A 22,857-nucleotide genomic window follows, 5' to 3' on the forward strand; every position below is an offset into this window, starting at 1 on the left:
CAGAGGTGCTGAGTTTGCAATTGTCCTTGTTCGAGACTAAGATCTGGGCTTTCAGTGACTTCCTGGACATGGTCACCAGAAGTGTATCTACCAGTATAGGCCATGAAAATGTTGAACTTGAAGAGACATTCACTTATCTCTGCTGTCATATTCATGTCTCTGAGTCCTTGGACTTTGAGATCAGGAGATGCCAGAGTAGAGCTCACAGGGTCATAAGGTTACTGGACAGAGGTGTTTGGTGATGCCATTACCTTTGCTGGAGTGCGACCCCAGCAACGGGAAAAGGCCAACAAAGTGACACTCACATTTCACCTGGCTCCGGCAGGTAGACGGTTACTTTCGAGAAGTGGGGATGGACCGTTTGTCATCCACAAGTCTAGTCTGTTCTATAGTGTTGGAAATGGGCCCCTGCTGCACCAGTACATGTTCCCAAAACTGACCTGCTGCTTTTGCAAGACATTATTCTGTGATGTTTCAAAGCTGCATATGTTACTTAATTTGAATTAGTGAACAGCTCCATAAAATGTGTTCATAAAATTAATAACGACTAGCATTAGCATGTCATGTTTTAGTATTCATGTGTGACTTTCAAAAAAAATCCATGGCTAATCTCTGGAAGCCTCACAGCTCAGTTCCAGAGGCTGTTCTGCCACCTGCTGATAGGTAGATGGAAATGATAGTGGAATGGAAATCACATGTGATACAGAGGCAGAGTTTTGGTGTTGTTAGTAACATAGAGGATTTAAGACCTTGTTGTGAGAACTTCTGCTGTCTTCCCAGAAGTCACTTTGTCCACATTTGACTGTCTGTTAACATGATATATTTGACAGTTTTGCCACAGGGTTGTTAAGTGTCAGAATATCCTTCAACCAAATGTTCTGGGTCCAGTCCCAGGCATCTTCATGCATCTACTGTGCCAAAGTGCCCCCAAGCAAGTCAGTGTTTGTGTGTGTGTGTGTGTGTGTGTGTGTGTGTGTACCAGCTTCTCGAGCTCTACTGTGGAGGCGAAAAAGCCAAATGAGAACTCGAGTATTACGTTGCTGGCTTTGGCCTGCCATCGCACAAGTGATTACAGAATGTTTTCAGCACAGCCCCTTTAGCCGCTGAAACTGGAGCCGACATTAAAGCGTTTGTGTTTCTCCCTCATTCAGTCCAAAATACAGCAACAGTGGTTAGTGCGGTAACAAAAAGGATTCTGTTTTTTTAAGCATTTAGATTATTGGGCAACAGTTTTGTCAACTCAATGCACAAACACAACAAACTTTTTTATTTCTTTATTTTTTCCATCTTCTCACTCTAGCTCTCAGATGGCGCCTGGTTACGCAGTTGCAGTGATGGGGATAGACTTTACCTTACGTTACTTCTATAAGGTTCTGCTGGACCTCCTGCCCATCTGCAACCAGGACAAAGGCAACAAGATCAGGTCAGTGAAGGATGGCGCACTGTATCAGACGATATCCTGCTGCTTTTGTTGTTGGTCACTTTGTCAATAAATACAAAGTCCATTGATACTAGGGATGTCCCAGTCTAATTTTTTGTTGCAGCTCCCGACCAGAGTCATTTAATACAGAATGCTCGAGCTGATACTTGACTCCCTAGATAACACGCTTGCACAGGGCACACTGTAGGCACATTAAAGTCAATCCCATATATGTCTGATAATTAAACTGCAGTGCATTAAGAAAAAAGTACCTGTAATCCAATGATTTTTACATTTTTAACAAAATAAACAACATTTTTTTTTTCTTTTTGTGGCTGTTATCAATGTCACTTGGTGCAAAATTGTAATATTTGCATTCACTTCAAAGAAAAGGGGGATGTGATGATTATGGTACTTTACTTCTCACCACTAGGTGTCAGTAATGTTACTAAATGGGACAAGACATAAGAAAAGGACTTGTCCTGTTCATGTCAGAAATGTGTCAAAGTATTGCCAGCCACCACAGAACTCTACAGAAGAAGAACAGGTAGTATAAGGGGAAAAAAATACTGCATTAAAAAAATCTCCTCAGAGTCAGAATTGAAAACAAGTGAAGAAAATTCCCCTTTTAATGGATGGTTTGAAGGTAGAGGACAGCCTGAAGTTAACAGGAACTGTTGACAGCAGTTGGTGCCCTTTCAGGTGACGCTTCAGACCAGTGGTTCTCAGTCTTTTTACTGTGAGTACCACCTTAGAAAATATTTGGTTTTCCAAGTAGTACCATTACAACCGGAATTAAAATAATTGAATTAAACTCAATTAATTTAAATAGAACCATATCACAACATAGTCACCCAAAGGCACAGCTCAAAATAGCAGAAAGCAGTTTGGATTGCTAAGATTTAGATCAGTTTAAACTAAAGTTGATGGATTAAAGTATTTTACAGTGGTGGTGGTCAGAACTATGTCTGGCAATATAGAAGAACTGATTGCTCTTGCATACACAGCATCAGTCCGTCAGGTTAATGTACTGTTTTGCAAAGGAGTTCAGGGGAAATTTGTTTTCATTTCTTGTTTTGTTTTTTGGAAGACACAGGGTTATTTAACAGAATGTGATTCTGGTCAGAATTTACTTCCTGTTCCATACTCCAGTCCAGTGGTGGTGGTAATGCACCCATGAATTATTTGCCAACCGCCATTAAATAGAAAGAAGAAGAAGAATTCATTGAAATGTATTGACAGTGATATCCCTCGTACATGTAACATAACAGGTCCAACACTCGTGGGAGATTTCTGCCAATTTAGAATTGCTCTCCATCACATCTGTTAAGGTAGAAACTGATCGGTATCTGAAGCATGTTTTAGCAGAGTCTGATTGTTATGAAGCATTGCTTCATTTCACTTCGCTTATAAACCCAAGTCCAATTCTGTTGAAGCATTGCTTCATTTCACTTCGCTTATAGACCCAAGTCCAATTCTTATTAAGCATTGGTTAATTTTGCTTACAGTAGAAATTCTGTGTCAGATCAAGTATTGAAGCCATGAAGCCTTTAAATGTTTCATTATGAATCGTCTGCTCCATCAGTTGTATTGATTCAGTGAAATGTTATTTAGTTATCCTTAACTGTATTTGAAATAAAGCAACTGACTTAATTACACCATAAAAAAAAACAAGTTTGATTGTAAAGATCTACATACATGTCCGGAACATGCAGTGACCCTCTTTGTGGGGTCCTGGTGCCTCCATGTCTTTGTGCTGATGTGACTGGATCTGGATATTTTAATTTCCCATCATTCTGGGACCCGTTGACTTTTTGTCTTATTTTTGGAAAGAATGTTCCAGGACTTCTGAAGTGGTGTAATCTAGTCTTTCTGTTTGTCAAGCGTGCCACAAGGTTACATCTGTGGTAAACCTTCAGTATTTACTCTGGAGAAGTATTCAAGTTGAATGTTGACTTTGACAAAAACCTAATTGCTGGAGGGTGCTGGTCTGATCTGACCAGCTGTTATGAAGTGGTTTCAACCAGGAAAATAGTTCCTTTCTCTTCTACATCTGTCCTTTTGGCGTTCCTCGGATCTAAAGCCTGTTTGATTTTTAAGAAGCTGTTCAGTAGTTACTCTGGTCTCACTTTAACCTTACTGTCTTCATGTTGGGCTTTATATTGCAACAGCAATGTATTTCACTTGCATCCAAAATATAATTTTAGATTTTAGTAGGACTGCTCCTTTCTTTCCACATAGTTTCTCTAGGTTTTTACCCTTACTTTTTGTTTGCCTGCATCATTTCTTCTTCATCCCCTCTTCATAGGTGGAATTTTTTTTTCTTTCCTCTGTCTTTCTCTCTGCTTGGCTCCTGGTCTTCCCATTGATGTTCGGGCCCAGCAGGGTGCTGGTCAGAATGATTAGGATGGAAGCATAATTGGACCATACTGTATTGCACAGATCAGTCAAGTTGAAACGAGCATTTAGAAGTAATACATCCTATAAAAAGTCCATCGGACTGGTGCTGATCTCCAGATGCCGTAATGAGAAGCAGATGATAGTCTGACTCCCCCTGTACGGGACATTTGACCATCACAGATTACATACTTGCCCAGCCAGTGCTCATCCCCATTTATAGATTAAGTGTGTTGTCCCAGGACAGACAACTAGGGAGTAACCCTTTTGTGTCTGATGATTTGCAGACGTTCATGCTGGTTATACGGTTGCAAATTGAGCTTTGTAACTGAGCTTTGTAAAAAGGAGTTTTAAGGCTATTTGCGACCGTATAACAACATGAACATCTGCAAATCATCAGACACAAGGGGGTTAATCCCATTCTAATTCATTTGCACGGTATATTTTTCTGTAGTTAATTCGGTCAGCAAGGCTTACCATCAGACAGTGTCGCTCCAGCAGTGGTCGGGGCTCAGAGTAATCCATCAAACTTGAAAATCCATCAAATCCATCAAATGTGAAATGGTAATTCTGTATCAGAATCCACATCGATACTTTCATATGGTATCTTAAATTCACCAATTTCAGTGGCGACAGTACGCAAAAATCTCTCTCGCTCTTAGCTAACAGTGCTAACAGCGCGCATGCTGGTGTTCTGTCAAATTGTGTCCCGTCGCATAAATCGACAGTCCCAACAATACTGCGCATGCGCGCGCAGTTGCGTGCTCCGTGCAACTGCGCATGCGTGCTAGTGTTAATTTTGTCGTCCATTTTTCAATTTAGCCTTAGTCTTAGTTTTGTGTCAAAGTTCACTCTTAGTCTTAGTCACATTTAATCATTCACATATCATTTTTATTAGTTCTATTTTAGTCAACCAAAATCTCAGTTTTAGTCAAACGAGAACTCAAGGTATTTTAGTTGAGTTTTAGTCAAAACATGTTTGTCTTTTTCTATTTATTCAGAGATTATTTTTGTTTATTCATTCCACCTGACTTGTGTTCCACAGCTGAAATATTGATTAAATGTCTGGAATAGCAAACATCTTGAAAGAACTGAATTGAATGAATGAATCTTCAATGCAACTTTGCTAAAAGTGCCTTGTTTGTTGATTCAATGCACATTTGCAAATGATGCACTTGTTCTGAAGTTTTACGCCCCCTCTTTTGAGGCGCTTATGATGGAAGTTGGTTCCTCGAATAAATTTTATTGCATATTGATTTATCGCCCTCCAGGTCATGCTGGGACTTTTCTTAAGGATTTTACTGATTTTTTAACATGTATAATTTGTCTGGAAAAGGTTTTGATTATTGGTGATTTTAATTTACACATTGATGATGACACTTCCAGCCCAGCTAGGGAACTTATATCAATGGTTGAGGCTTTTAATTTTAAGCAGTACGTGTCAGGCCCCACCCACACTAAAGGTCACACTTTGGATTTAGTTTTTGCATTGGGCTTGCATATTGCCAATGTGTGTGTGGAGGATGTTTTTCTGAGTGACCATTGCTGTGTTTTCTTTGATCTGATGGCCCCACCTGAGCCTAGATCAGTACCTACTAGGGTGGAGAGGAGGATTATCACAGACGCAGTTGCTATGCAGTTCCGTGATAAATTTGACCCTTTACTTTTTAGTGAATTTACTGAAATTGATGGCTTTATGCACTGTTTTAACAGCCATTGTGCTATTATTTTGGATCAGATAGCACCACTTAAAGCTAATAAGGTTTCCTGTGGCCGATTCTGTCCTTGGATCAATGATGCAATTATGAATCAAAGGAGATTATGTCGCCAGATTGAACGTTTATGGAAATCAACAAAATTGGAGGTCCACAGGCTACATTTAAGAGATCTAATATCCTCCTTAAATAAGATGTTAGAGGAGGCCAGGGAAAGCTATTTTTATCAGCTGATTGCCTCAAATAAGAGAAATCCCAAAGTGCTCTTTGACACAATCAGCTCTATTGTGTCACCTGCTGCTGCTGTAACTCCTGTTCTTCCTAAAACAAGTAGTGATGAGTTCCTTAATTTCTTCATTGACAAAGTCAGAGTCATAAAAGATAGTTTGCCGCTCTCATTGCCCTCTTGTTGTGATTCCCGGTATTTGGGACCTCCCACTCAATGCTGGACCTCTTTTAAGCTTGTTACAATTGAGGACATTCTATCTGTCATCAACATAATGAAACCAACCTCTGGTATTTTGGATGTAGTTCCTTTTAGATTGTTTATGAATGTTTTTGACTCTATTGGGCCTTGTATTGTTAAAATTTTCAATATGTCCTTGTCGACTGGTGTGTTTCCTTGTTCTTTTAAACATGCTGTTGTGGAACCACGACTAAAGAAAGCAGGATTGGACTCTATGGAACTGAAGAACTTTAGGCCAATATCAAAGACCCCCTTTTTGGCTAAAGTCTTGGAAAAGGTGGTCTGTGTCCAACTTAAATCATTTTTGCAGACTAACAACATCTATGACACATTTCAGTCCGGATACCGTGAGTTTCATTCCACTGAAACTGCCCTGTTGAAGGTGGCTAGTGACATTATGATGGCCGCTGATAGTGGTAAATGTTCTGTGCTGGTTTTATTGGATCTGTCATCTGCATTCGATACCGTTGACCATGGCATTTTGATTAATAGATTGCGGGATACGGTTGGCATGTCGGGTTCTGTATTAGAGTGGTTTAGCTCTTACTTGGTTGGTAGAACTTTTAGTGTTTCTGTGAACAATGTGATGTCTGAATCTGCTGATCTTTTGTGGGGTGTCCCGCAGGGCTCAGTCCTGGGTCCGATTTTGTTCCTGCTGTATATCCTTCCTCTTGGTAAGCTGATCCAGCAGTTCTGTGATGTGTCCTACCATTTGTATGCCGATGACTTGCAGCTGTACTGTTCTTTTAAGACAACTGAAGCACAGAAAATTTGTTCTCTCATTAGTTGTCTCACTAAAATTACAGAATGGCTTACTGAAAACAGCCTGCAGTTGAATTCTAATAAGACTGAGATATTGATTGTAGCTCCAGATAGTGCTGTGTCTGTCATTAAGAATCACCTTGGTAATCTGAGCAGCTCTGTTAAAGGCAGCCTGCGTAACCTGGGTGTCATTTTGGATGGAGGGATGTCTTTGGAACATCACACCAGGCAGCTCGTTAAGAACTGTTTTCTCCAAATTCGTAACATTTCCAAATTACGCAAAATGGTGGCTTTTAATGAGCTAGAGATGATTGTGCATGCATTTGTTTCTTCACGACTTGATTATTGTAACAGTCTCTTTACATGCCTCAGTAAGAAAGAGCTGGCCCGCCTGCAGGTAGTGCAAAATTCTGCTGCACGACTTCTTACCCGCGCCCACAGGAGAATGCATATTACTCCTGTCCTCAAGTCTTTACATTGGCTCCCTGTTTTTTACAGGATAAATTACAAAATCCTCGTGCTGACCTTTAGAGCTCTACATGGACAGGCACCGGAATACATTAAGGACCTGATCCAGCCTTATGTTTCCAGCAGGAGTTTGAGGTCTTCCAATCAGAACCTGCTGATGGTTCCCCGAACTTGTTTTAAAACTCGAGGGGACAGATATTTTAAAGCTGTGGCACCTCGCCTCTGGAATGAGCTTCCCTGTTCTCTTCGCTCACTAGACTCTGTGGATGTTTTTAGACAGCAACTAAAGACACATTTTTTTAAACTGGCATTTTAGTGTCAATTTATTTTATTGTTCTATATTTGTATGTGTTGTTTTTATTGTCTATTTATATCGTGTGAAGCACTTTGTGACCTTGGTCTGTGAAAAGTGCTATATAAATAAAGCTTACTTAAATAAAGCTTACTTATATTTATTAGAAACACCAACAAAATAAAATAAAATAAAAACTGGTGTTAAATAATATGTCTCTTACAGCTAGCATAGCCGAGCAGAGACAGATTAAAATGTAATTTAAAACTTAAAAGGATAGACCTACTGTAGGCCTGTTTAGACCTGAGCAGACACAGGTTCAAATAAAATACAAACTTAAAATAAAAAATAAAATCTACATGGTGGATCCTTGATCTCTGGACATACATAGAAATAAACAAAATCTGTAGTTTTTGTCAAAAGCGTTTCCTTTCAGACATGGCATTACTCTCACTCCATACATAGCCTCTGAGCTGAAGTCAACTGCACTGCACGTCAGGATGTAATTTAAAAAGAACGCAGGACGTCTCATTTTTGGGAGGAAAAAAAAATGTTTTGGTTGATTGTAATTTATTGTTTGGACAGGGGTGTTATTTGGTTTAAAACGGAAATTCTCATCAGAGAATCAGAGAGAGGTGTGCAGCGTTTGGAGCGGTACAAACGGAATGGAGGACGATTTAATTTTTTATTTCTTGCAAAACATTTTCATCTCATTTTTCTTAGTCAACAGTAACGCACATTTACACAGTTTTAGTCAGTGTTTTTAGAACATTGGTGTCGTCTTGTCTTAGTCATGGGAAAAACCGAACTTATACACGCAACTGCTAATGCATATGCATTAGCAGTTGCGTGGAGGACAGGAATGATATTCGACAGGAATGATATTCGACAGGAATGACATCTTGTCATAACACCGGTCAGGGAGTGAAGTAATACATCCAAATGTGAAATGGTCAAATATTTTGCCACCATTACCCCGATATTATACGGTTTGAAATCTCACACGATTAACCAATCAGATTTGCGGAAAAAATGTAATTGGATTAGAATGTGAAATGCGCATTTGGAATGAAACCCCAGTTTATAGTCGTTTAACTTCTGTCCCACAGAGCCACTTGCTCTGTGGTCAAGTTAGGAGATAGTTCATAAAAATCAGTAGATGTAATGTTGACGTTTTGGTGTGCACACTGCAGGTGCTTTATCATGGAGGACAGGGGGTACCTGGTTGCCCACCCCACTTTGATTGACCCCAAAGGTCATGCTCCTGCAGAACAACAGCACATCACACACAAGGTAACGCACCAAGCATCATAAACACATCAACAGATTGTACATGAATTAAGCAGTTCATGTCAAACATGAAACTGAATTTTTTTAATCCTATAAATAAATAAATAAATAAATAAATACGGTTGTAATCAAAGCTTAGTTATCAGAATGTTTTTTTTAAGTCTGTGTAAGATACAGACTGTCATTTTCATTCGTATAAACTACACTCAACAAAAATATAAACGCAACACTTTTGGTTTTGCTCCCATTTTGTATGAGATGAACTCAAAGATCTAAAACTTCTTCCACATACACAATATCACCATTTCCCTCAAATATTGTTCACAAACCAGTCTAAATCTGTGATAGTGAGCACTTCTCCTTTGCTGAGATAATCCATCCCACCTCACAGGTGTGCCATACCAAGATGCTGATTAGACACCATGATTAGTGCACAGGTGTGCCTTAGACTGCCCACAATAAAAGGTCACTCTGAAAGGTGCAGTTTTATCACACAGCACAATGCCACAGATGTCGCAAGAGTTGAGGGAGCGTGCAATTGGCATACTGACAGCAGGAATGTCAACCAGAGCTGTTGCTTGTGTATTGAATGTTCATTTCTCTACCATAAGCCGTCTCCAAAGGTGTTTCAGAGAATTTGGCAGTACATCCAACCACCCTCACAACCGCAGACCACGTGTAACCACACCAGCCCAGGACGTCCACATCCAGCATGTTCACCTCCAAGATCGTCTGAGACCAGCCACTCGGACAGCTGCTGAAACAATCGGTTTGCATAACCAAAGAATTTCTGCACAAACTGTCAGAAACCCTCTCAGGGAAGCTCATCTGCATGCTCGTCGTCCTCATCGGGGTCTCGACCTGACTCCAGTTCGTCGTCGTAACCGACTTGAGTGGGCGAATGCTCACATTCGCTGGTGTTTGGCACGTTGGAGAGGTGTTCTCTTCACGGATGAATCCCGGTTCACACTGTTCAGGGCAGATGGCAGACAGCGTGTGTGGCGTCGTGTGGGTGAGCGGTTTTCTGATGTCAATGTTGTGGATCGAGTGGCCCAAGGTGGCGGTGGGGTTATGGTATGGGCAGGCGTCTGTTATGGACGAAGAACACAGGTGCATTTTATTGATGGCAATTTGAATGCACAGAGATACCGTGACGAGATCCTGAGGCCTATTGTTGTGCCAACATCCAAGAACATCACCTCATGTTGCAGCAGGATAATGCACGGCCCCATGTTGCAAGGATCTGTACACAATTCTTGGAAGCTGAAAATGTCCCAGTTCTTGCATGGCCGGCATACTCACCGGACATGTCACCCATTGAGCATGTTTGGGATGCTCTGGACCGGCGTATACAACAGCGTGTACCAGTTCCTGCCAATATCCGGCAACTTCGCACAGCCATTGAAGAGGAGTGGACCAACATTCCACAGGCCACAATTGACAACCTGATCAACTCTATGCGAAGGAGATGTGTTGCACTGCATGAGGCAAATGGTGGTCACACCAGATACTGACTGGTGTGTCCCCCCCCCCCCCCCCCCCCAATAAAACAAAACTGCACCTTTCAGAGTGGCCTTTTATTGTGGGCAGTCTAAGGCACACCTGTGCACTAATCATGGTGTCTAATCAGCATCTTGATATGGCACACCTGTGAGGTGGGATGGATTATCTCAGCAAAGGAGAAGTGCTCACTATCACAGATTTAGACTGGTTTGTGAACAATATTTGAGGGAAATGGTGATATTGTGTATGTGGAAAAAGTTTTAGAGCTTTGAGTTCATCTCATACAAAATGAGAGCAAAACCAAAAGTGTTGCATTTATATTTTTGTTGAGTATATAAACGTGGCTTCCATTAGGCCGATGTCTGGCTTTCATTCCTCACTTTGTACTTTTTTTTATGCTAGGAGCCGTTGGTGGCGAATGACATCCTGAACCATCCCAACTTCGTAAAGAAGAATCTCTGCAACAGCTTCAGTGACCGCACCGTGCAGCGCTTCTATAAGTTCAACACCAGCATAGTGGTGCGTCACTGGAACTGAATCCAAAAACTAATTCAAGCCAGACCTGCCCAGTTATGTGCCATGAAGAGCAAAGAGGGCATGGGGTTTTGTTTTGTTTTTTTTCCTCCCCAGTAACCTTCCCTTGGTGATTTCACTGATGAACTATGTGTTGTTTTGTTTGTTTTGAATGGAGGAGCTCATCAGTGAAATCACCTGTTGAAGTGACTGGCTGGTTGTAATTGGTTGGTCCTTCATGCACGTGGTTCTGTGTTCCTGCTATAGACAGAGCTGCCTTTTCCCAGCAATCTATGGCAGCGTAACATTGCCATGTTGTGGCCATCTGTAGAATTGCCAACATAAAATGTCTGCTGTGATTGTGCTGCTAGTCAGTGTTCAAATGTCTTTAATAGTTATTGTAGATAATTCACTGCACAGTGTAATTATACCTGACTTATGCTTTACCTTTTAAGAAATTTTAGTAGATTGTGAGGTAACGTAGTAAATTACTTGGTAGAAAAATGTAGAAAGCTAACTAGCTGTTTAAACTCTCAGTAGGATGACAGCTTGGTCTCACGTGCTTCTTCTCACTCTCTCAGGGGGATCTGACCAACTTGGTCCACGGTAGCCATTGTTCCAAATACCGGCTGACCCGGATCCCGGGCACCAACGCCTTCGCCGGTATCGTCAATGAGACATGTGACTCACTGGCGTTTTGTGCCTGCAGCACCGTGGACCGTCTTTGTCTCAACTGCCACAGGTTTCTCCTTCTGACTCTCACCCGGTGTCGATCGGTTGTGCTCCGTGCACGATCACACTATGTAATGTTTTGTAGGTGCTGTATGTAGACTAATGGACGTGTGTCTACTTTTCTTATGTGATGACTTTCTGATTGTTTTAAGAAGCTGCTTTGATCGATGAATTGTTTCTGACCTCTTCATTTCTTGACCAGAATGGAGCAGAATGAGTGTGAGTGTCCATGTGAGTGCCCCCTGGAGGTCAATGAGTGTACAGGCAACCTCACTGCCGCTGAAAACAGGTCAGTCATCTCTTAATGCTAAAAGTCACCTCTGTGGGATCTGTTGTCTTAAAACGCTTCTGAATTTATTGAGTTTAATTTGCCTTTTTATGATTACTGTTATATAAATTATAAAATTAACCCCTTTGTTTCTGGTGTAAAGGTTTGTGGGCTTTAACATTTCTCTCTGGTGTGTTCGGTCTTTCTTTTTTTGACACTTTATTGTTGTCAGTGCCTCTTGCCTCGCTTTGTCTTCCTTCACCCACATATTTTCATCAGCCATCATCCTCTTTTCACGGTGCGTCAATGTTTCAAATGCCAGTCCCTCCTTGATTTCACAAAGACGTATAATTATCATTTTCCTCAGACTGTGTTTGTGTCGTGGACGTTGATTTTTGTACTTTCAGAGCTGCTTTACATTAACTGACATGCTGCAGCTGCTGCTTTTCCAGTTAATGTGTTATGCTGTCCTTAATGTTGTCTTTCTGTTTTTAATGTGCTCTCCCCCCAACATGCATTTTCTGTTCACGTTTTAATGACTGTGTGCATGTTAAACAGGAACCCGAGCTGTGAGGTGCACCAGGAGCCAGTCAGCCTGAATGTGATCGATCCCAGCCTGCATGACAATTTACTCCAGTGTATCAACACCCGCTGCAGCCAACGATACACCAGCAGGTACAGACTGAACACACACATTAATATGACAGAACCAGAAAAAAATACCTCCATCAACTGACATGTAGTGATGTGCTTTCACATGAAATGAGACAAAATGCATTGTTCAGTTATAGCATCTGGCGGGTGAGAAGTAAGCAGAGAAAGCTCAGAGGTGCACAGTGCGTTGGTGGTGGTGAGTTAGCAACAAGCAGCTTCAGCCTTATGGCCCAGTCACACAGCACACGACGATTCCTGAACGAAGGGAAAAAGTAAAAAAAAGTCACAATTCGTTGAGAAAAGGTGGACGAAAGAGCTTTATCACCGAACAGCCTGCGAAGCAAGAGTGCAAAAGGGACGAAAGAGGAACTTAATAAAACCGAAGCTCACGATCTTGACGCTTTCATGAAACATGCCTGGAGCCACAGCTGGAGCAGTGTGTGTCTGCATCTCTGAGTTCCAGGACTCGGCACTGGGATGGAGCTCATAGCGCCTGAGTCCTGGAGAAACTGCAAACAGAAGCTGTGGAGATCTGTGTGCACGTCAGTGGACCACCTGCTCCGGTTCCTTGTCCAGAACAAAAGAGGGATCATCTCCTTCATCATCAGAATCCTCACTGCCTGTCACTGCCACTCACTGCTGCGCGCTCCAAAAAAAACAAAAAAATAACAGTATTATGTTCTAAGCCATATATATTGATTTATAACAGAAAACTGTCAAAAGGGAGAATAAATATAAATATAAGTGTAAAGATGATTGAATATATCAGAGCAGTAAATTAATCAGTGCGTGTGAACGTGCGCATTGACTCACATGTGCGGTTATTTCGACCAGCTGATCACTGATCCACAACGTGAATTCTTCCTTCCAGAACAGCTCTTTATATCATCATTTTGATTCATCTGCCTGTTGCCACATGTACAGAAGGACTGGATTGTCATTCCTACACTCATATTGTTATATTTAACACAAAATAATAAGCGCACGCAGGAGCTGCTCCTGCTGCTGCATTTAAGTACCGTCGGAAATTACACAACGTTTTTGTTGTTTCAAATTCAACAGTTGCTTGTGGCAAAATAATTAATTATATCCACACAAGAGATTAATTCTGGCCTATGTAAGGTGCCTGAGCCCATTGAAGCTGACCCCCCACACAGATAAAAAAAAAAAAACAAGCAAGCAAGCAGGCCGAGTTTGCCCTGTAATTTCCAACGGTACATGAAGCAGCAGCAGCCTCAGCGTTCAGAAACCGGCTTCTGCACTGTGTGAAAACACTCCGCTGTTCCAACGAAGTCAAATTAAACAATAATGTTACAAAAACTAAACAAACAATTAAAAAACGTCAAGAACGACAGCAAAACGAGACACAGATGAATTGAGGTTTTCGTTGCCCTTGTTCTAATTTTTCAACAGTTTAAAAATCCTGACGAAGTGCGAGCTGCAGGAATGAAGCTGCGCGAAAGTTAAATGATGCCAACGACAGTCAACGAAAGTCCAGATTTCTTGTTTCGTCAGGGCTTCGTCACCCTTCGTTAAGTGCCATGTGACTGGGCCTTTAGTGGCCTCCAGAACGCTGCTGCAAATGACATGCAGAGAAAAGGCCAACTTAACAACAAGCACAGACAACATTTCCATTAAAAATACTACAGAAATGAATTAACTGCAAACTGATAGTAAAAGATGCATATATGAGAACCTAAAATTTGAAAGAGAGAATTTAGTGGATCCTCTGACTTAGTGACTCCATCAGTCCTATGCAGAGGAAAACATGTTGTGGATTTTTATTTTCACTTGTAAAATTGTAAAAACAAATTAATAATAATAATAATAAATTTGATCTCCAATAAGGAAGAAAAAAATTCATCAGGGTAATGAAACATTACCATAAAACTTTATAGGCAGAAAGCAGCAGCGCTAAAGCTACAAGCTGTAAGGTTTTTCCTGCATAGAGAAATGTGATGCGGCCGCCTCATTAAAATTATGTACCGCCTCACTCTGTTGGCTTCAACATTGGAATTTGCCCAAGTAAAAATATTTTCATGATGCTTGCCTGGTCAGTCACAAATCTTTGTTTCTTTTGTTCAATGACGTCTTTGTTGTCTCACGGCCTGAACATCCCTTACAGACGTCCATCGTATTAGTTTGATCAGCATACACAGTAGCAGAACATGTATGCTGCCACCTCTGCTTCATTTTCAACCTGGAAAAAAATCCTGTAGCTGGGTAATTCATTGAATGGGGGAAACTAATTCACTTAAGCCCTGTGACAGACTGCCATCCTGTCCAGGGTGTACCCCGCCTCACACCCTGTGACTGCTGGGATTGGCTCCAGCCCCCTAAACTTGATTGGCGTAAGATGGTGTAGACAATGAAAGAATAATTCACTTAGGGGTATTTATCAAGGAAAAATATCAATCTGTAACTGGAAACAGGCTGTAAAATGTGACGATTCGTGATTTATTTGTATCATGCAAATTGCAAGCTGAATAGAACCTTGCAAAATATCGTTTTCTGGCTCCGAGACAAAGTGTTTTTAGTTACAGTTCTCATCGTTGCTGTAGCTTCTTTTAATCTATGTATCTAATTACACAGATACTTTATGACTTGTACTTTATCTTTAAATTGGTAGTTTTTCCAGATATGCAGCACGCGGACAGGCGAGTGCAGACTAATAAAAATTGTCCCGCCCAATATCAATGGAAAATAAAGCAGTCTACCTGTTTTAACCAGATCAGTATAGTGTTAGGCCTCGTATCCATGTAGATTTTTTTGTTTCCCCCCTGAGTAGCAGCATCTTTTTTTTTTTCAGTTGTTCTAAATAATGAGGGAGCATTATGCAGCCACCTCAAGGAAAAAGTGTCATACCCAGCGGGTTTTTTTTTTTTTTAAGGGCACTCTGCTTTCACTTGAAAATCTCTAATCTTTTCACAAAGGTGCTGTGACGTACTGCAGTACCATTTTAAGTGAACTGTCACTCAATCAATCAATCAATCAATTTTATTTATATAGCGCCAAATCACAACAAACAGTTGCCCCAAGGCGCTTTATATTGTAAGGCAAGGCCATACAATAATTACGTAAAAACCCCAATGGTCAAAACGACCCCCTGTGAGCAAGCACTTGGCGACAGTGGGAAGGAAAAACTCCCTTTTAACAGGAAGAAACCTCCAGCAGAACCAGGCTCAGGGAGGGGCAGTCTTCTGCTGGGACTGGTTGGGGCTGAGGGAGAGAACCAGGAAAAAGACATGCTGTGGAGGGGAGCAGAGATCAATCACTAATGATTAAATGCAGAGTGGTGCATACAGAGCAAAAGGAGAAAGAAACACTCAGTGCATCATGGGAACCCCCCAGCAGTCTAAGTCTATAGCAGCATAACTAAGGGATGGTTCAGGGTCACCTGATCCAGCCCTAACTATAAGCTTTAGCAAAAAGGAAAGTTTTAAGCCTAATCTTAAAAGTAGAGAGGGTGTCTGTCTCCCTGATCTGAATTGGGAGCTGGTTCCACAGGAGAGGAGCCTGAAAGCTGAAGGCTCTGCCTCCCATTCTACTCTTACAAACCCTAGGAACTACAAGTAAGCCTGCAGTCTGAGAGCGAAGCGCTCTATTGGGGTGATATGGTACTATGAGGTCCCTAAGATAAGATGGGACCTGATTATTCAAAACCTTATAAGTAAGAAGAAGAATTTTAAATTCTATTCTAGAATTAACAGGAAGCTAATGAAGAGAGGCCAATATGGGTGAGATATGCTCTCTCCTTCTAGTCCCCGTTAGTACTCTAGCTGCAGCATTTTGAATTAACTGAAGGCTTTTCAGGGAACTTTTAGGACAACCTGATAATAATGAATTACAATAGTCCAGCCTAGAGGAAATAAATGCATGAATTAGTTTTTCAGCATCACTCTGAGACAAGACCTTTCTAATTTTAGAGATATTGCGTAAATGCAAAAAAGCAGTCCTACATATTTGTTTAATATGCGCATTGAATGACATATCCTGATCAAAAATGACTCCAAGATATCTCACAGTATTACTAGAGGTCAGGGTAATGCCATCCAGAGTAAGGATCTGGTTAGACACCATGTTTCTAAGATTTGTGGGGCCAAGTACAATAACTTCAGTTTTATCTGAATTTAAAAGCAGGAAATTAGAGGTCATCCATGGCTTTATGTCTGTAAGACAATCCTGCAGTTTAGCTAATTGGTGTGTGTCCTCTGGCTTCATGGATAGATAAAGCTGGGTATCATCTGCGTAACAATGAAAATTTAAGCAATGCCGTCTAATAATACTGTCTAAGGGAAGCATGTATAAAGTGAATAAAATTTGTCCTAGCACAGAACCTTGTGGAACTCCATAATTAACCTTAGTCTGTGAAGAAGATTCCCCATGTACATGAACAAATTGTAATCTATTAGATAAATATGATAGACTCACACAGAAGCAGAATTTTGTTTTTGCTGTCTGTCTACAGTCAGCTGACATGTCACACTAAATCTCACACACAAAATCACTCACCATATCTACATAAGTCATCTGTGATCACAAATTGGACAGACACTAGGTTCTTGCTGAGGGTGAGTGCTTTTTATCGTCGTACATTATAAGGTAGTTGTTCACTGTTTAAGCACTGGCATGAAGCCCTTCTGGACATTGTCAGCATGTTGAAAATTAAATAAATAAGTAAAACCAAACATGTTGTATGAACACAGAGCCTGACATCAGAGTGTTCTGTAGGGTATTTTTTGTGAACCAGGTAGAAACAGGAAGCAGTCCTGCAGAATTTTAACAAGCCATAATACTCAGATCTTGAAAAACAATGTTGAGCAGTGTAATAAAAATATCACAATTTGTGAATTTTTATGGAAAACGTGGAAGCTTTTTTGTGTGTGTTTTAAGTGCTCTTTGAAAATTGCATTTCTGTGTCCTGTTTCAGTGACTGTTTTGGCGTGTTGGACTGTGAGTGGTGCATGGTGGACAGTGATGGAAAAACCCACCTGGACAAGCCGTACTGCGCCCTGCAAAAGGAGTGCTTTGGAGGCATCGTTGGAGCCAAGAGTCCCTACATGGACAGCATGGGACTGATGGGTAAGTCAGACCTTAAGAAGACAATCCTCTCTTTTAAGTCTGGTTGCAGGAACTAAAGGTGATTTTTTTTTTTCCCCCCTGAACAATGCTTTCTTGGATATGTGTATCAGTGTTATGGCTCAGACTGATAGCCTTTGGACATTTCATTTTATTTGACAATGTTAATTTGTGAAATATCGTAAAAATATGATACAAAAATTCGTCTTGTCCTCGGGTGTAGAAATCTTACATGTGGTGTCAGTTTCTTCACAAGAAATGAGTGTGTGCTTGCAGTTAGCACCCTTACGGTGGTAGTTTTTGCTGAAAATATAGAAGCGGAGTAGGAAATGTGCTGTATCGCAGCGTGAATTGGCATCTGGCGCTTCTTGTCTCTTGTTGAAATCTTTTGTAGTTTTTTTGTTAAAGGACTCTCACTTTATTTTCTCAGCAGATGAGGAAGTGTCATCTCTGAACATGATCAAGAGCGCTCCAGTGGGTCCAGTAGCTGGGGGCATTATGGGCTGCATCATGGTGTTGGTTCTGGCCGTGTACGCGTACAGACACCAGATCCACAGACGCTCACATCAGCACATGTCACCGCTGGCAGCACAGGGTAGGAGTGCTTTTACATGATTATTGTTTGGGATGAACTGTTATGACATTAAGCAACGCTGTGGGAGCTGGTAAATTATTGGCACCTTTCGCTTAAGTTGCTCGCAACGTAAAGTACACCCCTGGGTATTGAAAGAAAATACAGCAGAAAAAGAAAATGCATACACAAGTCCAGGAGGTTTGTTAACTTGTCCTTATCCTTAAACATGCCGAAGGAAGAAACAACGTTTGGAAGACAATCAGTGTATTAACCCTCTCAGGCTCAAATTAATTTTTAGTAACAGGAAAAATCAGATATTTAGCTGTTGCAAATCTGCAGCACCTGCCTTGAGAAGGTTAAAGTATAAAGTCAGTTTTTGACATCCTTAGTCATAGTAAAAATTTTATCAATGAAACATTTTACTCCTCTTTAATGATGAAACAGCTGCTGCATGATGTAAGTCTTTAGCGTTAGTAAGTCTTTAGCGTTATTGACAAAAGCATCAAATACTATTTTAAAGCTGACTGTAACTCTTCGGTTTGGCAGACATGCCCTCTTAAAACATGCTCTGGATCCAGACATGTTTGTGGATTGTGGTTTTAGTTGAAATGTGACTGATAACATGGCGCCGCTGGGCTGAGCGCTCATATGCCATCTTTGCGACAGAGTTGCTGAACAGGCAAGAAGACATTGATAATCAAGACTCCATCACCAAATACAAAAAAACAACTCAAAAGCTAACAGTTTTAGTTGAAGATTTGTTGCATAAGAACTGCAAGACAGTTTCCGCATCGCCCTCTGATGGTCACAGTGGGAATGGCACATGTGCCACCAGTGTGTTGTCTTAGTCCTGTGGAGGAAGAGAATCTAGTTTTATAGCTGCAGTTTGCACAGTGCGTTCTCACGTGCAGTCTCTCAGGAATTGTCAAGTCCAAAATTAACGTCTGGCTAAATAAGTCCGCAGACATACAGTTATTTATCGTCTGAAGAGCTGAAAGGAATTTCATCCACTTCTTTTACTCACAAAGCATTTTTACTTGTTGTATCTGCTCACACTCTGCATTTTTAAGTTGATGCCTTATGTGCATCTCGTGGTTGTTTTCCCTTCAGAAATGTCAGTGAGAATGTCCAACCTGGATAATGAACGAGATGAGAGGGATGAAGACAGCCATGAGGACAGAGGAATCAGTAAGTCTTGTTACCCTTGTCGAGGAATTTACGTTTTATCCTGCATCTGCTGCTTTGCTATTCAAACGTTACTGACATTAGCTACTAAATAATAACAGTCGTGATTATAAAGTGACAGTTAATGTATAACAAAAACAAAACACCACCCCAGTAATAATAATTAGCGGTAGTGTTTTGTTTTTCTTTGAATAGGTGTCTCTATAGACCCTGTTGAGCGCCTTGGGGCAACTGTTTGTTGTGATTTGGCGCTATATAAGAAAAAAGTTGATTGATTGAGTTGATTGTTCATTCATGTGACCTTCAGAACTCCTGCCATGTTGCTCAATGCACAAATGGGCTCACCACATCATAATAACTCACGACCAAGTAACATCAATCAAAGCTTGAAACGGAGCCTAACTGAACCTATAGTGCCCCTATCTGAACCCAGGAGGAAATATGTTCATTTCTATAACATCAGACATAAATGAAATGTGGTCTGAAATCACTTGAGGATAAAGAAAGACACAGAATTATTTAAATTGTAGATTGAATTTTTGTTTAACTCACAGTTAACTCATCAGTTTTTACAACTATTGTATAGAAAAAGAACAAATGATCACATATGAAGAAAGTGTTAATTTATCTCAACAACTGTGGTTTGTACAGGTCAAAACATTCAAGAGAGAAGGTTCAGATGAGAGAATACTGAAGAGATGGATTAATGTTTTTTTTTTCGTGGCAGTGAACCTTTTCAGATGATGATCATGTGATCTAATGGAATCAACTCCCGTGGGGATCTATAGTACAATTCAAGCCCATAGTGCAACTTGACACTTCACACAAAAACGTGAAAGTGATAGAAGAAGATAATATGTGCTTGTGTTCCTTCCAGTCAGTAACACACGATTCATTGCTGCCGTGATCGAGAGACACACGCACACTCCAGAACGGAGGCGGAGATACTGGGGGCGCTCGGGGACAGAGAGTGACCACGGTAAGGTTTTGAGTCGATGTTCACACTCAGAAACAGTATTTTATTTTGTGCTGTCGTGGAGGACGTCAGCACTGATGGAAAAAGAAACTGAGCAGGTTGTATCTGCCAGCACTGCTGTGTCAAAGGAAAACCACTTATAGAATTCCTGTTTCTTAATAATTGCCTTCCAAAAACACCAGCCATGCTTCTGTAAGTGGAATTCTTGTTTCACATGAGCCCTACAGATTGAGAATCATGCGAGAGTTTGAAATCCATCAACTCTGAATGCTTTAAAAATGCAGCCTGGTCAATAAATAGTTGATGCTTTTGTAGACTCTAAATTGTCCATCGCAGATGTCACGAGACTTGAGACTCTTGGGTGTTGACTCGTGAATATCAGGCATCTTCTTATCCAGAGTGAGTAGCTCCACGAGAGACCTCCAGTGGGTGTAAAAAACAAACAAACCCTGAACTAAAGGCCCACCTCTATAGGGCTGTGTGTTTCTGCCTTTTTCTCAGTCCAGCGCCATACACGCTTCCGTGGGTTGTGTGGGGCACCTTGGTGTTTGACATTGTAAGACAATGGAGCAATAATGACAGAGAAAGCGATTTTATCAGACTTTTTCTTTCACAGCATTGAATTTGGAATAAGAATCATACCTGCAAGTGTCTCGTCTGGGGAGTGCTTGAAATATTTGAAGTATTGTTATTGGGCAACTCAAGGATGAAATTACTTGATAGCTCTCTGGTTGTCTTGTGTCAGAAGACATGACAAATGCTATCACCTTTAAAAATTCTGTCCTGTTTTATTAATATCGTAATGTAACCATCACATCCTGATGGCTGACTATGTGAGGACTCAACTTTATACCAGTCCAGGAGAATGACATGCCAACTCTCAAATGTAAGAAGAGTTTTCATACAAGTCTTGGGCCGTGCACTGGTGCCACACTTTGCCACATTCATGACAACAAGTGATATTCCTCATTTTAGTCTGAGTCACCGCTTGCAGAATATCCCAGAGAGCAGCCTGGCAAAGTGGATCAAACACTTTGCGAATATTTTAACATAGGCTGAAAAGAAGCACTGCCCATATTCATGCTTCCATTTTATGTGTACTTGTAGGGCTAGAATGTAGCCAGTCTTTGACTTCTTGGGCATCAAGCCAAACTATTCCAGCTGATGAGCAGCTGGTACTGAATCTTTTTAAGAATAATGCAAGCACCTTCCCTGGCACAGAGAGCAGTGTGATACCCCTATAATAGTTGCAGTTCTTGTGATCATCATTTTCTTTCCAGTTTGGGACAAGAAGTCCATTCTTCCAGTCTGTAAGAATGATGTTCATCTGCCAGATTGAAGCAAAAACTGTTTGCAATGCTGAGAGGATGCCTGGAGGAGCTTAGCTCTAATACCACAGATCTCCCCCCCCCTGGAGTATCTTTGAGAGCTGCGTATGTTACCTGAAAGAGTTTGTAGACATTTCAGTTTGATCTGATGCTGCTCTGACACAGGATACGTACACACTGGCAGCTTCACCCACACTGGGTTTTATCACCTATGTGTACATCGCTTCCTTCTGGGTAAAAGTGTCCTTTGTTGCACAAGGGATGATGCTATTAAAAAAGGTGAATATGAAGAGAAACGGATGTGTAACATAGAAAATCGCTGGTACAGTGGAGTGGACAACAGTGTGTGGAAAAACTAGTCCAGACAAATTATTGTTGACTAGTTTTAAAATTTGTAAAAAAAGATGACGATTTAGAGCTTCATCTGAGAATCAGAGGCTTTACAGCAACACTGGAAACATTAAAGTTGCATGTTGCACAAGTTGGAATAAAGGTGAAAAAAAAAATCAAAAATAAAAGTGGAGTACGAGTAGAAAAAATGCAAAGCTGATGAAAGGGATGAAATCTTAGTGAAATGGAAGAGCATGAGGACAGAGCCAATGAGATTGTGCACCAGGGATTAGAACAAATTAATTACTGAGGTGAAGATTTAAAGTTATTTCTCCTCTGCTCAAAGGTGCACTCAGTCACACTGCTGAAAGGCGTGATAATAAACACACACACACAGGCTATGTGCATCACAACATCACACTGTAAAATATATCGAAGTCACAATAATGGTTTTGCCAGTGATGCAGTATTGTCCATACTGCATATACGTATACACAGTGATGGGCACAGTTCCAATAATCCGATAACCGATAAACCGATTTTCATTATCGGATTATCTTTTTAGATAACTTTAAAAACCATTATCGTATTAATTATGCTGCGATAAATTTTTGTCCAATAATTTTTAGACCGATAACATGGTAAATAAAGATGAACAGCTACAAACATTTCTAAAATTTAAAATCAGTTGAGCACCTACCTGTTAAATGTTTCATAGCTGATGTGTAGTTCTACCCTCTGCAAAACAGAGAAGAGCTGCTTCTAGAAGAAACCGCTATATCCTCTGCAGTCAAAGGAGAACTGGAGAGCTTTCTTTTCTCACACCAAGGATTACAAAGGAGGCAGAGATGGAAATGCGTTTGTTGGCAAACTTGTAAAATTCAGGGAAAAGTGAGTAGTGCGCC

The 22,857-nt window shown here is 40.8% G+C and overlaps 1 protein-coding gene and 1 long non-coding RNA gene across 3 annotated transcripts in view; one reads left to right on the forward strand and one right to left on the reverse strand.

Annotated features, from left to right (window-relative positions):
* Positions 1 to 22,857, forward strand: part of cachd1 (cache domain containing 1) — a 203,080-nt gene that overhangs the window by 171,212 nt on the left and 9,011 nt on the right. The window contains exons 17-26 of one of the 2 annotated variants that reach the window (XM_034179556.1): positions 1,301 to 1,423; positions 8,714 to 8,813; positions 10,716 to 10,832; positions 11,408 to 11,568; positions 11,761 to 11,847; positions 12,385 to 12,501; positions 17,411 to 17,562; positions 17,990 to 18,154; positions 19,244 to 19,321; positions 20,196 to 20,297. In XM_034179556.1, the coding sequence (XP_034035447.1) occupies positions 1,301 to 1,423; positions 8,714 to 8,813; positions 10,716 to 10,832; positions 11,408 to 11,568; positions 11,761 to 11,847; positions 12,385 to 12,501; positions 17,411 to 17,562; positions 17,990 to 18,154; positions 19,244 to 19,321; positions 20,196 to 20,297 (1,202 nt within the window). The remainder of the gene's footprint in view (positions 1 to 1,300; positions 1,424 to 8,713; positions 8,814 to 10,715; positions 10,833 to 11,407; positions 11,569 to 11,760; positions 11,848 to 12,384; positions 12,502 to 17,410; positions 17,563 to 17,989; positions 18,155 to 19,243; positions 19,322 to 20,195; positions 20,298 to 22,857) is intronic. The other variant, XM_034179557.1, reaches the window with a different exon arrangement.
* Positions 146 to 18,485, reverse strand: LOC117518438. The gene is made up of 3 exons (XR_004562986.1): positions 18,406 to 18,485; positions 5,392 to 5,397; positions 146 to 157 (listed from the first exon to the last, which is right to left on the reverse strand). It is a non-coding gene; the product is annotated as an uncharacterized LOC117518438 (long non-coding RNA).

This window comes from Thalassophryne amazonica, chromosome 10 (assembly GCF_902500255.1).
Source record: "Thalassophryne amazonica chromosome 10, fThaAma1.1, whole genome shotgun sequence".
NCBI classification, from domain to species: domain Eukaryota; kingdom Metazoa; phylum Chordata; class Actinopteri; order Batrachoidiformes; family Batrachoididae; genus Thalassophryne; species Thalassophryne amazonica.